This window comes from Filicampus tigris, chromosome 4 (genome assembly GCF_054856515.1).
Source record: "Filicampus tigris isolate MCC_2025a chromosome 4, RoL_Ftig_1.0, whole genome shotgun sequence".
NCBI classification, from domain to species: Eukaryota; Metazoa; Chordata; class Actinopteri; order Syngnathiformes; family Syngnathidae; genus Filicampus; species Filicampus tigris.
In genome coordinates, this window is record NC_141220.1 from 12,716,074 (window position 1) to 12,733,566 (window position 17,493).

General features: G+C 40.2%; 1 protein-coding gene across 3 annotated transcripts in view; it reads left to right on the plus strand.

Moving 5' to 3' along the window:
* fgd4a (FYVE, RhoGEF and PH domain containing 4a) overlaps positions 1-17,493 on the plus strand; it is a 54,190-nt gene that overhangs the window by 11,238 nt on the left and 25,459 nt on the right. Inside the window, exons 1-3 of one of the 3 annotated variants that reach the window (XM_086027669.1) lie at positions 550-935; positions 13,872-13,955; positions 14,595-14,617. Coding sequence is in view for 2 of the 3 variants with exons in the window: in XM_086027667.1 (XP_085883793.1) it covers positions 9,192-9,258; positions 13,872-13,955 (151 nt within the window). In the remaining variant the exon portion in view is untranslated. Of the gene's footprint in view, positions 1-549; positions 936-9,092; positions 9,259-13,871; positions 13,956-14,594; positions 14,618-17,493 lie in introns of those variants that run through there. The other 2 variants (XM_086027667.1, XM_086027668.1) reach the window with 2 other exon arrangements.

A 17,493-nucleotide genomic window follows, 5' to 3' on the forward strand; every position in this document is an offset into this window, starting at 1 on the left:
ATTCTTCTTTTTACATATTTCACAAGATGTGTTCCTGTGTTGAAGTTCACCATTTTTTCTTGGAAGACCAAGAGCACTTGAAATAAAAATGTGAGCAGTTCTTTCGATCATTACACAACCCAAAACGAACTTAATTTTTGATGGATATTTCCACAGTGCTTAAACAGTAAGTATTTTTTTTGCCAATGTGGTCTTGTTTACATATCCTCTCCTGGGTCAATTTGTGCGTGCAGTTTAGCCTGAAATTTAAAGCATATGATGACACACGCCGGCAACGCCGCTGAGGGGCTCTGAAGATGACTTTTCTCTCAAACGGATCAATTCTTCATCATCTCTCGCTGTGCCTCTTCTCTCGTGTCACACGACCCCCTCTTTCCTCAGAGGGGGTTGGTGAGCGTGGCGATCCGCATCTTCTGTGCACTATGGCCAGCAGCAGTATCCAGGGGCAGCAGATGAGTGTGGCCATTGGCTTCCTCCCCTCTTACTGGCCCTCCCCTCGACCCACACAATGGGACTGATTGTCCATGCGACACACACGCACAGAGGGGGCTTTGCTCTGCTTGTGGGCTGACTGGCGCTCCCCCACCATATGCCCCATCTCCGCTGGAATGTGATTATCTTCCGTCGCTGTGGAGAGGAAGGCAGAGCAGTGCGAGAAGCAGAAAGGAAAAGGGAGAGAGAGAGAGAGAGTGCAAGATGAGAGGTTGAGCTGAAGGGTGAGTCACTGTCACTGAGCCAGCAAGTGAGAGGAGGGAGCGAGCGACGGAAGGAAGGGAGGATGCGAGCAACGCAGCCAGGCATCGGTGTAAGAGCAGCCTGAACCTGCCCACCGGCTCTGAAAGCGTCGCACCACACAGGGTGATCCTTTTTTTCCGGTGCGAGTACATTTTCCACTCTGAACCCGACTTGTGTGACCGGACACAATCCCCACTCAGGTTAGTGCTTCCTACTGGCATGCACATTGTAGCCGTGGGGCGTTGGGTTGAGTGGGCTGACATGTGAAGCGGTGGCGCACCAGAAAGGTGTTGTTGGTGCAGCACACACATACACACACACACATACACAGCTGGTTTGCTGAGGCTGCTGGTTAATGAAGGAGGGGGCACACGTCTTGTGTGTATGCTGCAAGGTGAGCCTCTCAGCTGTAGGGAAATGCGCTAAAAATCTGCAACACACACACTCCTTTTCCATTGGAGAGACTGATGCTGTTTAGAACAGGTAGCTGTTCTCTTTGACTGGAGCATCAGCTATGGGAAAATATGCACTGTTGAGTGTGTTAGTACAGTCATGTGCATGTCTGTCTGTGTGTGTGTGTGTGTGTGTGTGTGTGTGTGTGTGTTCACTGTTGCCCGCTGTTGCTGAGCTGACTAGAAACTGATTTAAAGTCACCTCGTCATTACTGATTGTAATACGATCTCTTGGTGATAGTAATAGTCCATGGATGGACAGGGTTCGGATAGATGAATGCTTGTTTGCTTTTATTTATTAGAAACATTTAAAGAAACTTGTTTACTTTATTGTGCTTAAAATAACGTCAGTAACGTGTTGTTGGTCTACTGGTTATAATGAGGGGAATGGTGTCCATCACTGCCATGGCAACTACGGATCACCTGTTTTAACAGAAGCTGTATCACTACCAGCCTTGGCAGTCAGCTAGTATGTTCACATAGCTTCCAACATCAACACAACACCACGGAATCATATTCAATCGCTAATTAAGGACACTACGAAACCGCTAGCTAATTACGTTGTCATCTGGCACAAGTCACCGGCGTTAGCGGCTAGCCACTAGCAGCGAATGCATAGCAGCGAGTACTTGGCTGGCAACAGCCGTCAGGCTACTCCAACTCAAATGTGCAGACATACACATTAATGTAGTTCTGACATGACTTCGGCCCACAGCTCACAATCTCATCTCATCAGGAAGGGACAATGAGATCTATGAAATCTGACGCCGGCGGTCCTGTCAGAAGCAGTGATCGATTTGATAGAGGCTAGACCCAATATTCTAGTCACAACAGACCATTTAAAATTAAAAGCTCAGCTATGCCTTTCTGTCTTTTCTCCTTTTCAACCGATTATTAAATTAGAAAACAAAATCTTGGGCATTGTCTTCTTTTTTAACACAAATTAATAAAAAAATTAATGTGTTGCCTTGGCATTAAAGGATACAAAATCAAACAAAGTATGAATCAAAATAAAGAATAAACATGCATTTGTTATAAATAACAGTTGGGTTAAAAATAACACAATTTTGGGTAAAAAATGGACGGATCCACTGTGGGTCAATTTGACCCAATTTTATGGGTTATTATTGCAGAAAACAACCCAAAAAATAGGTAGTTTTGTACAAAACAATCCCCAAAATCGGGCTGTTTTTTTACAAAACAATGCAAGAAGGTGGGTCAAATTGACCCAATTAGAGGATCGGTCAATTTTTCACCCACGATTGTGTTATTTTTAACCCAACTGTTTTTAGAGTGGATGCTTCAAATGAGTGCCCTTTAGACAGTCATTAAACTTGAAACATTAGGAACAGAAAACTGAACAGCAATAATATTTAGACCCCCTACAATAGTTGTATTTTATTTTCATCTGTCAACTGAGATTTAATGAGTTTACACACACACCCTCCAATGTGCAAAAATACCCCTGGTTGGGGAAACGCTGCTTTGGAGGACCTAATCCAAAGCAGTGTTGAGGGGCCAGACTTGATTATGATGCTAGGCAAGCTGTGAAGCTTTGGTTTTCCCAACGCGAAGAGGGTTACGAGGTCTCACTATAAGAGCTGCGTTGAACAAAATGATGTCCACTTCTTTTTTCCCCACCAATGTCTTCTTTTAAAGTTATGTAGTTATATGTTTTGTCAACTGCTGCTTGTTGCAGACTGTTCTGATTCCAGTAAAGTATTTTGCAAATATCATAGTTTGAGTCGCTGTCAATCTTTACATCATATGAAACTATTCTATGCCAACTGAGACGAGTATACATCGGCAAATATGGTCACGGTGTACCACCTCGAAAAAGGGTGCGATTTTCTCTGCTGGTGCACCCAACTTTTTCATTTGGTCGCACCAGTGCTACCAGTTCAAAAGTTAATGTAGATCCCTGGTTGGGTCGCATGAAAGTTTGTGATTTTGATGTGCCAACATGTAGCTACTGTTCCTCATCATCATTTTTGTTACGTTCTTATCTTCTGTGGAGATGGTCAAATCATTTGTGGTCTCACTGGTACGGAGAAATGGGCACGTGGTGTGAAGTGAAACGTGTGCATATTAAAAAGAGAACATGTTTCCCAAGTGAAACTAAAAGGGGGAAGAAGGCAGCACACAGTGAATCGTCATGTACATGCAAATAGAGCTGATGTCTCAGAAGCTACGTGTGTACATTAAGTCTCATCTGTCATGGCCTCATTTCATTACCACTATTTTTCTCCTTTTTACCATATTAATTAATTTGTTAGTTTTTTTGTTGTGTTTTTAGTCTTCCTCGTGCTGTAAAGGCCAAAGTCGAAATTAAATGCTATGTCATGCCCAATGCAAAGTCACCGGCTCCTTTTTTGGCAGCGAGTCAAGTTGCTGTTTTGTCCTCTCCTTTGTACAGAGGTTTGTCTTTCTGCTGAGCTCCCATGGCACCAACCAGAAATGCTGATTCTGTTTGACACCTTATTACCCAATGAGGTGTCAGATGAAGTGCGGTCTGTATGTGTGCGTGCGATCTTGTCACTTGTGTGTTTGTGTAAAACAGGTTTTGAGACACAGAATTTTTTTTTTTTTTCCAAAACTGCTTCAAAAGCATTTTGATCGTACTGTGGATAGTTGTTAGCTAAGGTCTATTCAGTGTGTCTGTAAAAAGACCGAAACAGACCCACTCAAGGCAGAGGCAGAGCAATACTGGATGAGTATTTGGGAGAAGGAAGCGTCACACAATCCCAATGCCCAATGGCTGGCAGATTTACAAACAGTACAGCAACATCCCAGAAGAAAAACCAGTCATCATAACAGTGGCGGATATCCAAGCAAGAGTGTCGAAGATGAAGAGCTGGACAGCACCAGGACCCGGCATGAGTCATGCCTCCTGGCTAAAGAAGCTAACTGCGCTCCACGAACGTCTGGCAGCACAAATGAACCAGCTGCTAAAATCAGGGGCCCCAACCATAATGGCAAACCCAAGGTCAGACAGGCCTCATCATGAAGGCCGCCCCCCCAGGGTGCAACTCCATCAAACTACCCACATATAACCTGCCTCGGCACCACATGGAGGCTCCTATCAGGCATCATAGCAGCCAAAATAAGTAGGCAAATGGATCAGTACATGAGCAGAGCACAGAAAGGCATCGATTAATTTTGACACTTACGTCCACTGTCTGATTGTATTTGCCAAAGTGGCATTAAAATCAACCCAAACATATTTTTTTCAAGAATATGCTCCCAGCAGGGTCCACTAACGCAATATTGATCAGAATGCCTTGCTTCAACTATTGCGCTTGCATCGAACATATTCTTGAAAAAAATATGTTTAGGTTGACTTCCCCTTTAAAGTAAATTACACTTCACAACTTAAGGCAGGCCCGAATTACTGTAAACCCATCTGTTCTTACTTCCACATTAACGAGCTGCTTTCTATCGAGTAAAATGGTATTCATTCATTTTTATATCTCCATAAGTCTCAGCATGTTGTTGCTTCAGGCTGGGCTTTCAGCAGAAGGCTATTCTGCGCATTCCAGTTCAGTGCTGAGAATGTGGGCTCCCGAGCCTCGAGTCAGAGAGGCTCATTCATACTCAACACAAGAATCTTGCCGAACACAATGATCTTGTTTGAGTTCTCTCTCTGCCGTTTGATGGGGCACAATATTCACTATTTACTTCATGCATTATGCATCAAGTGAAATCTGAGTCGTGTTCATAATTCAGTATACTGCAATTCTTTTGCAATTCAGCATTTGTGCCAAAATTCAGACATACATTATGTAGGAACTTTGTTAACTACAATTTAGTATTTATCCAAATTACGATTCTTTGGATCTAATATACATGCATTTCTCTGTATTACTTGGATAGGCTAAAACCTAATCTAAATCAGTTCAGTGACACGTGTGTGTGAAAGCTGTGTGAAATGCGTGGTTTTCCATCACTTATTGTTGTCAGAAGGTCGGTTATGAATGTCCAAGTCATAAGATACGATGCGGCGTACGGCGTACAGGTGTACAGTATGTGGAAAAAAAGTCCTCGTCTCATGATTCCACCTTGTTTCGATCAACCTTTACCAAATGTCATCTGCTCCTCCTCCGTTTGTGAAAGCGGCTTCATGCCTTTTAGCCTGCATTGAACCGACGCCATCAACAGATGACCAATAGAATGTTTTGTGTTGTGAGAATTTCTCATGAGGTTATTTTTGGAGATGTTTTAAACTCAGGAAGTACTTTTGCTTCATAGATGGAACTTTAAGAGCTATTTTGGGATGGAAAATGGAAAAAGGCTTAAAATGGAAATGACTGCTTGGAAACTGCTTGGAAGCGATAAGAAATTATTATAGCATTGGGAGTGTCAATTTCACTTCATCATCTACAGTATATAGCGCGGCTTGCCAGGGAAGTGCTCACTATGATTAAGCCCTGTTGTTCATCTATGAGAAGTCTGCTGAGGCCCAGTGAGATGTGCTGATTGGACAAACAGCCTATTGATTGACACATTTAGACGCCGCCGCCGGGTGGCTGTGATCTGTTTTCCGCCATGGACTGGTAGGTCACAGGGGGACGCAGCAAGGGGATGACAGAAAGAAGAGGCAGAGTGAAAAGGGGGAAGTATTCATATAGACTGAGAACGGGTGTTGCACACTCAATCTAACAATTGGTCTCTTTTTCATTCTGATCCACAATCAAACGAGTTAGACCAAAGTCATAGCACACGTGTTGGTGGCGAGTCACTAAGGGCCAAGTGGCACAATCGCCTGACTTGACAATTTGGGTTCAGTTCCCACTTAGTGACAGAATGAGTGTGAGGATGAGTGGTTGTCTGTCTCCATATGTGCCCGCAACTGATTGGCAAACTGTCCAGGGTGTAGTCGGCCTTCTGCCCAAAGTCAGCTTGCATAGCGCCCAGCTCACCCGTGACCCTGAAGGAGATACGCAGTATAGGAATTACTGTAAATGAATGAATATTTGTGGCAAATAGGCAGAACCAGAAATGTTTTCTCAGTCTTTTTCACTAAATAAACATGTCTCTTTACTAGGGATAGACCGATTATAGGTCGGGCCGATTATCGGCATCTCATGGCCGATAATAAATCAAATTTAGAGATTCGTCTGACCCTGGGAACACTGTGCACCTTTTGTATTTGTTTGAAATCAAAACAAAGATAAGTGAAATTTCTGTCATTTTGAAATTTTGCGGAACTTAAGTTACTGTAGAAACTAGGGAGTTGTTGTTTGAGTTTTCATGTACATTTTTAACTCATTCAGTACCAGACTTCTTCAGACCGTCTGTGACATGACATGTACTATGAATATGTCATTGAGATATAATGAATAAAGACATGCTGACGACCCTGGGAGTTCCCCGAACTTGGTTAGAATTTTACAAAAATGATGTATATTTTCAAAAATTTATCAGAGCTGGGCATATTACCCTTTTTTGCCAGTCCTTCCTCCGACCTGGGTACCCGTCCGTCCTTGTCCTTTTAAAGCGCTTTCGTCCTTACATTCTATCGGTCCGCCTGCCCTCTGCTTTATTTCACAATAAAAATATTTTCTGCAAAATAAAGCAATGTTATTTTAGGAGGAGAACAAACGTCTTCCACTTCTGGGTCATAGCTTTCAGGTTGTTTTTTTTTTCCCTCGTCAGTGAAATGGGCGTCCACCAGAGGGGAGACTATTCCTGTGACAATAATACTGCAGGCAGGGAACGCAAATGAAAAAGATCTCTCTAGTGTTGTACAAGCTTAGTAAGGCAGCCTTGCTTTTTAAAAGAACCCAACATAACACGTCAGCCAGCCCAGAGGGACGGAACGGGACGAAAACCTACAAAACATACGAAAACCTTTTTAAAAGAGTTCTCGTTCTCCATCCGACCATCCACAAAATGGGAACGTTCCATCCCTGGCACGGAATGCCCAGCTCTGATAATGATAAAATAAAGCTTATGCAATTTTACTGTAAATTAATATCTGCTCCAAATATCGGTTATCGGCCTCCTTGACTACTAATAATCGGAATCGGCCCTGAAAAAAACATAGCGGTCTTTCTCTACTCTTTACATAATTCACCTGGCTTGCTTGCTTCATATCTTTGTCTTTGCGAGATGCCTTGCAAGTTGACTTTAGGGATGTTCCAATATAGACGGAAATGTATGGAAGATTTGGAGGGAGTCTGTTTTTATGTTGATGAGAGAAATCAACAAATTAGATTTTCTCTACACAAAGGGTCTCATCTGGTTGTTTCAGCTACGTAAAAAGCTCTACAAGGTCATTTAATTCTCACTCAATTATGAATGTGGATGACCCATAAGTCTTTGGTAATTGTCAATTCTGTGTGGACAGGAGAGCGGGGACGCAGCTACATCTGCTCTCATTCGATAACCAAGGTCTCGTCTGAGGGGCATGAAAAGGGAAGACACATTAGCCGCAGCATGACCTGGCATGTAAATGTAGTCCCCATGTTCCTTTATGTGCAAATTTCATCTGAATTATAGTGGTTAATCTAAGAAAACTATGCTTAGCGTTAGCTTTTTCACTGCAAAATTGGTTGTCTTGGTGATGTTTCCATTTCGATGCTATATGCTGCTTTTTGGGGAAGGGCCTTATTTCTATGTTGTTGTCATGTGTAGCCATTTCTTTTCTTTTGTTTTTTGTGGTGTGGTACTCTGGATTAAGTACATTTCACCCAGTCTTCACATGCTATCCATTTTTCTTGTCACTTAACAACTGTTTTTGTGGTATGCACGCCACAGTCTGGGTTTGCATATTTACCAGACTATGTATAGTATACGGATAGACCGATTATCGGTCGGAGCGATTATCGGTGGGCCAATTATCGGCACCAATATTTGCCGTTTTGACAAATATCGGCATCTGCCTCTTTTAAATATCTGATGGCCGATAATAAATCAATTTAAAAGTGTGTTGAACTAAAAAAAAAGATGTGAAATTTTGGAGGACTTCATTCACTGTAGAAAACTATATGGAGCTATTTTTTTTTAAGTTTTCATTTAACTTTTTAAAGACATGCTGATGATCCTGGGTGCTCCCTGAACTTTTTGTTAGAATTTTATAGCAAAGATGTATATTGTCAAAAATGCCTAGTAATAATAAAAAAAAGAAAGAAACATTGTGCAAATCTGAAAAATTGTTCAATAAACATATGCTTAAAGACGTTCCAACAAAGTTGAGTTTTAATTTTTTTTAAATTTTGATTCCAATATTTTCTTTTTCACAGAAAATTAATATCGGCTCCAAATATTGGTTATCGGCCTCCTTGACGAGTAATAATCGGCATCGGCCTGAAAAAAACATATCGGTCTATCTCTAGTATAGTACGTATGCAAAAATGTATCTATCTCTGCATTTGGGACTGATTTAAAAGTAGATTAACTCATTTTATCCCAATGACATATTTATGTCATTTCACAGAGGGTCTGAAAAAGTCTGGTACTGAATGAGTTATGTAGTCGGTATCTAGGTGGTGGCCGTATTTATCGATACACCGTCATTTGTAATCGCAGTTATTTAGCATGGTTTCTCTGGAGAGACAACTTGCCCAGACAAAAAACTTTGTACATAATGGATCAAATGCGTGATTGCAGATTGGTGTTAACCAGGACTTGTTGTGGCTTGCTAATTTCCATCTTTCCACTTGCGAATACTCTCTCAGCTACCTCACCGACGACACGTAGCACCTCAGAGATTTTGTCCTCTGCTTTGGTGTCCCTCATCGACTCTTTCCTACTCACAGCCGAGCTTTGCCCTTCATTTATTCTCGGTGAAATATTCAAACTGACTGAGTAAGTCTATTAGGTCAGCTTAGCCCTCCTCTTCTTTTCCCCGTCATACCTGGTTTCTAGGAAACCGGTTTACAAAGTGACGGGGCAGGTACTGTGATGGTAAATACATTCGCCTCGCCGTCAAGCCAACCTGTAGTTGAATAAATCTGGACTATTTTCAAGAGGACAACCTCAGATGTGAACAAAATTAGCAAGATGGATGATCATCGTGTGGCGTTCAGTATGTGGAAAGCGTTGCATTTTTGGAAGCAAGTGTGCTCAGGTACTGTGGACTTTTTTTTTGTGTCTAGTTAACGAGTTGGGCAGATTAGAAGCCTTTTGTTTACTTTTTGTTGGCCCGCACGGGAGCTTTTGAATTTTATTGCAGGAATCAAACACGTATGCTGCATTATGTTCGAACCATTTTCAAAGTGTTTGAATTCTCGTGGACTGAAGATTGATTTGGGGCAAATCATGCTGCGTTTGAGCACTTTGAGTTGATGTGACATTTTCAATAGTGGTAGCACAAAGCTACTGTCACAAAGACGACTCTTCACTCTGCCTATGTCACCTTGTTGCTATGGAGAAGGCCAACACAGAAAAATGTGTTTGCAACCGTTTGTATGGTCAAATTATGAGATCATAGTTGTGGTAAATATGAAGCCTACAAACATACGTACGTGATTATAAAAATTGCACTCATAGGGCCTGCTCTCCTAAAGGTTTACATGCAAAAACAGGCCAAACTTGATTGCTATTGCAAACAAATGTGGAAGCTGGTCTACTATCCGGGCGTACCCATAATTACATCTGCCAAAATTGCCACACGTGTTCTGGGAGGAACATATGAATTCAGAATTAGTCTTTATTGGCATTTGCAGATATAACAGAATTGAGGATATTGAAATTCATTTGGCACACGCAGTATTTATTTCTCAAGATGAATCATATTGGCTGATTTTGTGTCTTTAAATAGCGTGTCTGAAAGGCCGGTACAAACTGGCACGCACAGTGGCATGCCAGGGAGAAACAATGTCCGACATCGTGCATTCAGCAATGCAATTTTGGAGTTTCTGAATGATCAGTGGGGCTGACTTGGAGCCAGACAAGGAGGAGTCATGCCAGATCACCTGGAGCAAAACTCCTTTGATCTCCGTATTCACTTCCGTCTGGGTCATTTCAGCATACTGAAAATTGATGCTAAGTATTAGTGCAGTATTTTGGGTGTGCTCTTTTTTTTCTACTTTTCCACTTTCGTTTGTGTAGGATTGTAATCGTCGAAAAGTGTGTTCCGAGGTACAAATGCAGGCTATGTTGCCATGATAGGAAGTGAACTCAGTTCGTATACCGAAGACACCCTGTATGTCAATGTTTGAGCAACACGTGATTTCTACTAGGGATGGACCGATAATAGGCCGGGCTCCGATCTTCTGTGTTTACGAATATCGGCATCGGCCTTTTTAAAAAAAATCTGATGGCCGATAATAAATCAATTTGAAACTGTTAATTTCAAGGGACTATTTATTTAAAAATTTCAGTTAACTTTATAAGCGATTCTACTGGACCTAGGAACACTCTTTGCACTTTTTGTTTTTGTTTGAAATCAAAACAAAGATGAGTGAAATTTTAACATTTCTGTCATTTTAAAATTTTGAAAGACTTTATTTACTGCACGAAAACTTTATGGAGCTATCGTTTCAGTTTTCATTGAACTTTTTTAGACATGCAGATGTCCCTGTGAGTTCCCTTTTTGTTAGAATTTTACAACAATGTATATTGGCAAACATTTATAATAAACACCAAAAAAAATTAACATGCAAATCTAAAAATATCGTTCAATAATCATATGCTTAAAGACAACGTTCAACAGAGTTAAGAGTTTAATTTTTTTTTTTTTGACGCCAATATTTTCCTTTTTGTTTCCTTTCGGTATCGGTCCTGAATAAATCATATCGGTCTATCTCTAGTTTCTACATTTGCTTTTAGTTTGCTTATAGTTTACTGACAGTGATACTAAATGATTAACTCACCCAAAAGAGGAAAAACAGGTTTGAATTTCTTGTAACTTTCCATAAATAATGTTTGCCATCTACATTCAACAACAGAATCTTTTTTTTTTTTTCCACAACAGTGCTTTTGTGTCTCCCACGGCCAAGTTATCATTTCATCAAGGTTGACATTCAGCTAAAGGTTGCGCAATGGTAATGACTAAGCTGAGGTCCATTTCCCTCCACAATCAGTCAGCAGCTTTTACCGTGTGTCTGCCTATTGGATGTGCACCTGATTGTGTCCAGTCCGCCACGGCCAAAGGTTGTTGAATGTAAAAACACAGGATGTTGATAGTTTGGAAGGAAGATGTTTTGGAGCAAGCCAGTTGCTGAACACTAAACGTCCTCCACCTTCTCTACAAACGAAAGATGTTGTTACTTTGTGTTTTGGGCAGAAGGACACCAATTTTGGTTTCACTTGCCCCACTTGAGGCAACAGCGGGGGTGTGATGACGGTCACCGAGCCGAGCATCTGGTGGAAGTGTCACACTTTAGTGTGTAGGTTCTTTCTTAATGCAAATGTTCTCATAATATGGATGTGTAAGCTGCTTTCATGCGTTTATAGTATAATAACGAAACTTACAGCGTGTGTGTTTGTGGATGTGAACATCAGGATGCCGGTCATGAAGGGTCCAGATGGCGGTTGGAGAAAGCTCTAGTTTAATCCCTGAGCCAGAATATTATATCCCCCTTCTTTACACACACGTACACACACACACACACACGGTTTATAACACTCTCTGTCATTATTTTGAGTTCGTCCACTTTTCTTGTCCGCAACATTCCTATTTAAAAACAAGAGACTTGCACATATATTTCCAAGCAAATGAATTGAATCATTTTTATTATTATTATAAAGATATACATTCATCTTTTTTTGTAAAATTCTAACAACAAGTTCAGGGAGCACACAGGGTCGTCAGCTTGTCTTAAAAAGTTGAAATGAAAACTGATACAATAGCACCAAAGAATTTTCTACAGTAAATTAAGTAATGAATAATTTATTTCGACCCAATTTTAAATTGATTTATTATCGGCCATCAGATTTTTTAAAAAAGCCGACGCCGATGTTTGTCAAAATGCAGAATATCGGCCCGGCCGATAATCGGTCTATCCCTATCCAGCAATTACGCAATAATCAAGGAAAATCATCAATGATGGCTCACGATAATATTAAAATGAAGAATAGAAAATGTGCTGGAAACACATTAAAACATCTAAATCAAAGAAATCAAATCATTTAGTTCAGAATGCAAAGCAAACACAAAGTTATTCACACCTCTCGTACTGTATGTCGTACTACGACAACCAAATGAAATGAAAACAAAAAATGAGCAAGCTAGCAACAGAAGCAACAGCGGTTCATTTTGTATTTCCATGTCTGCCATTAACCGAAAATAGAGACTAAAACAAGTGTTGCAATTATAGAAATGTTGACACATGACACAGTACATGATGATCATATACATTCCGTCATGTAACTCACTTGTCAAATAACATGAATTGATGGTTGCTGAGGCAACAAGTCCGTTTTATTAGGGGCACACTTTATTTATTGCACATAACTGCTTTGCATGTCTTGCAGCTTTTGGTTCTTTTTTTTTCACGTATTTGACTTGCCAGTGAAAGTGTTGCTTTTTAATTGTCTGAGTTGTGTGTGTGTGTTTGAGGGGGGGTTAATTCTCCTTTGAGCCCGTCATTGTTAATACTATTTTCCCTTTAATCTTTTATGTGCATATTAACGGTCTGTGTATAATGATTGTTAGCTGTCCCCATAGACGATGCCCTACATATCCCAGACAGGCTAATTAGTTTCTGTCTCCAAAGGCTGTTGCTTTGCATTTTCCAAGTAAACAAGTTATCTTCTGATCAGAGTTAACAGAAACCTCTCCAGATTTCCAGTTTTCGATGTGATGGCTGCGGACCACAGAGTTTGTTTGTATGTATGCGATATGCCGCGCATTTGTAAATGGACATTAAAGAATTAAGAAAGGAACTATTCCTGTTTTGGTGTCCATCCGCATGGCACATCTTGACAAATGCTGCTGTCCATTTTTCCTTGCAAAAGAAGAAAAATAACATTTGGATGCAGTTACAGTGACGATTAGGGGTATAACAAAAAACGATTCCAATCGTTTTTGATTCGATGGAATGAGTTGTTACTTTTGAAAATTGTTGCAACCTTCAACCCTAACGCATCCCATGTGTCAGGATGATTTGTTGTTTCTCTGAATTTAATTAACCTGCATATTGCATATTATTGCATATTAATAAACATGACAAAATCGCAACTGTACCGAACGAATTGAATCGTAATCCCACTGACTAAAACCGAATTGATTCGTTACATTTTAAAATCGTTTAAAACATCCCGTATCGCACCCTGTGTATTGAGAAAAGTATATAATTGTCTTTTGTGGAGAGATGCACAGGTTTCTGTGGTATAAAAAAATGAGGACATTTCTAAACTTTTTCCCTTATTAATGTGAACTATTATCTGTAAAGAAAGTAAAAAATAATGTATTTCCACAAGTGTGCATACTCTCCTGTAACTGGTGATGTGGCTAACTCATCACGTTGAACAGGAGTCCGCACACTATAATGTGCTTCTGATTATCCCCAAATAAAGTTCAGCTGTTCTCCTCGGCTTTTCCTGACTTTTTTGTTGTTACATTTTACAGCATAGGATATGGCCTGTAGGGACTGGGTGGCTTTGACTGTGACTTTAAACCTATTCTTTTTTTTTTTTTTTTTAGCTTTTTTTTGTTTTTTCAACTTCAATGTTCATGCTTTAGCGAAATCTAGGTTGCATCATTGTAATAGCGAATTCTGTCTCATGTGGTTGCAGAGACGAACGATAACGGGGTGTGTTTCCAGTCCAAGTGTGCTGATGAAGAAGCCTGTGTTCCTGTGAAAATCGAGCCCTCCAGAGGTAAGATGCACCACCCACGCTCACCTGTTTTTATTCAAACCTCTTCATGTGCTGGGGAGCCAGTCAGTTTCGACTCATTTATAAATATCAGCTGATTCTAGAGCACCCCATGTAAATGGGTACAGCGCCTTTAAAATAAAATTTTAAAAAAAAGGGCTTTCTATACAGTATTTTTAAATCTAGACTTTATCCTGCTACATTTTGGGGTCTCCACCTTTCTGGTAGTGTTCTGTAAAATGGTATGCCAAGGAAAATATTGCTTTTGCAAATTCTGCAGAGCATTGACGGAAGCACGGAAGACATGTAATATATTCTGACACCAAGACATTGGTTAACCATAATTTCAAAGCAGTTTCTTTTTTGGGTTTTTTTTTAAGTGAGACCAAGATATTAGTGTCTTGTTGCTTGAATTCAGACAAAATTCTCAACATTTTTGCAATGAATGGGTAAACCTTCTTTCTTTCTTTCTTTCTTTCTTTCTTTCTTTCTTTCTTTCTTTCTTTCTTTCTTTCTTTCTTTCTTTCTTTCTTTCCCTCTTTCTTTCTTTCTTTCTTTCTTTCTTTCTTTCCCTCTTTCTTTCTCTCTCTCTTTCTTTTCCTTTCTTTTTCTCTCTCTTCTCTCCATCTCTCTTGCACACAGTGGCATTCAGCATTTCCCATCAGGTCTGTGCTCAAACGTTTTCATCCTTGTCTTACTTCATTCCTCTCTCACATTTTGCCTTTGTTCCCATCCTTTCTGAAACCGGTGTGCATTGCTGTCTCCGCCTTTCCCAGCCTCATTCACCTCGCTGTTCACCTTCCTCTCGTTCAGTGCATTCTTCCTCATTTTGAGGCTGCTGTTATAGTTCCTGACAATGCTCCAACGACGTGTGTCTAATCTTACGTTGGTTTATGGATTAGAAAATCAGGCAGGGTTAATCTGAACAGAGTCTGGTAGTAGTCCCCTTGCCGGCTGCTAATGGTGATGTGTCACACTTTCTATACCACACACAGACGCGCACGCAAACACACACACACACACACACACACACAAGATTTATGGTGAACACAACAAAAGCTTCACACAAAGCCAGATGGGAGACACGCCTCCTAATCCCATAGGGAGATGTAGGGCATCTGAGAGTGATAGAAACCAGGTCCGATGGATGTGTCTTATGCATTGATGCGTTTTTATGTACAGTGCATGCATGTGAGCATGAAATATATTACAAAGATATTGATGTTATGGAGGTTCAATTAAAAAAAAAAAAAACATGCACATATTTTGTTCATTATAAAAATCACTGGTTCAGAAGTGGTGTGGTTTTATGTGGGCCCCTGGTAGTGCTGATGAAAAAGTGTGGCCCCCCCGTCCATCAGCGAAGTTGCCCATCCCTGTCTTCGAGCAATATTTGATTACTCCAACTGAAAAGCAGCAGATGAGCGTGACTCCTATCTTTCAGCCACTTTTACGACTATTAGACACGACTATTAGTTCAAAGCAACGACATGTAGAAAGTGAGCCTTGACAAATCGTGATGTTTTTTTTCAGTCATCATGAGTGTAAGTGTTTATTTTTGGACATTTTATCCTGATGATGATTGTGTCAATGTTCATGCTCTTAAACTCGTTAGTTTGGCTTCTTGAACTCCAGACTCGATTTTTATGTCAGTTAACAGTTGCTTCTGGCAGTTTATTTTTTGGGCCATAAAGTCACATTCGGCCTGACAACAGTAGTCCACGGCAAGATTTTTGTTTTTGCAAATTTGCGTTTTATCTACACGCAATTGATGCTGGCATTTGTATTACGTGAGCGGAAGGAATTGCGTGTGAGCTGACGTTCCGTCAGTTTGCATGTCTTTTTGATTTGAATGGTATTTGCACTCGAGCGATTGCACCCTCACGTGCCTGCGTACAGATATAGAAAGCAATCTAGTCCTCTTGGCAAACAAACTAATGTTCTTTGCATGCTTTGTTGGTTGAGTCAGCAGACTGAGCGATGTGGCCGAACGTCATTCACGTCGCGCAATGTGCGGCTTTCTGCAACTACTTTTCATGGAGTGCCCACAATTTGCAACTATGTTGGCTGTGATTGCAAATGTGATTTTTTTTGTTTGTTTATTGCAAGGGATCCATTGCAGACCCACCTGCGATTTGGTGGCGTAACCCTAACTTGCAATAATCGCTTCAAGCCTGCGACGTAGTCACTTCACCAGACTGTTGCATTCTTTATTTGAAATGCTTTTCCTCTTTTAGTTGCTTGTTTCTGGGCGTTTCCCCCTTCAAACTCCTCTTCAGGAGGTAAAATGCATGCTCTGTTGGGTTAAGGTCCGGTGATTGACTTGTCCAGTCTAAGACCTTCCACTCCCCCCCGATGAAATCCTTTGTTGTCTTGCTAGTGTGTTTGGCATCATTGTCTTGTTGAAGCATCTCCCGATTAGTTTGTATGCATTTTTCTGTAAGAAAATGGATTTGTAGACTTTAGAATTCATTTAGCTGCTACTCACTAGGTCAATCTCTGGACCTCAACCCAACACAGCATGCATGTCAAACCCTCAGAAACACACAAGAATAGAAATTCAATGATGGTCATTTATGGCATTGGTATGCGTTATAGCCATGCCTTTTTATTTTGTTGAGGATTTTTCAATTTTTAGGTGGTTGATTTGTGTTTGTGTGAATGTTTATGTGTGTTGCATCGTACTGGCAGCTGTGGGCAGTGAGCCCGAGTCAAATTTCCCATTCGGGACAATAAAGTTGATCTTATCTTATGAAGTGCAAGAGGCTTCATGCAGTAAAGGCCTGGAAAAGCATTTCAGACTGCACAAAAAAAGATACAACAATACTCACAGGCGTATATTCTCTCTGCGCTGTGGGAACAGCAAATATTGAAAGTGTTACATGTGATCCTGTGTTCCTCTTCTTCTTTCTGTGAATTGCGCTTCATTGAATTCAATTGAATTGAGCGTCTTTATTTCGGACATGTAAATCAAATAATATTCAAATGAAAATGGAAATAAAAGTATACATGTGCGAATTAGTATACATAGGTCAAAAAAGGAAGAAAATAACCAGAAACATAAATTAAAAATATGGCAAGGCAAAGCAAACTGTCACATGCTCGGAAGAGGGTAGAAGGAAGTCTTAACTTATCTAGTCCTACCCCTTACGTAAGATTCTACTTTTCCTATAATATTCAGTGCAGTATTCAAGAATAAATAAAGAAATACATACATAAAAGTAAACAAACTATGATTACTACAATTATACAATACTTTCTAAATATTTGGTTTTAATAAAAACTGTAACTGTTATGAATATTACAAATATACCGATGATTCAAAACAGCTGCTGGACATACAACATTATAATATACAAAGTATTATAGGACGTTATGTATGAATATCAATAAAAATAGCTTGCTATGATACAACAATATGACATTAGTTTTTAGACAATATTTTATAAATAGAAATATACAGTCCAATGTAATGTACACATGTCCATGTTACATGAGATTTTCTAAATGTCTATACTTTGTGAAGATGATGTCTTTGTTT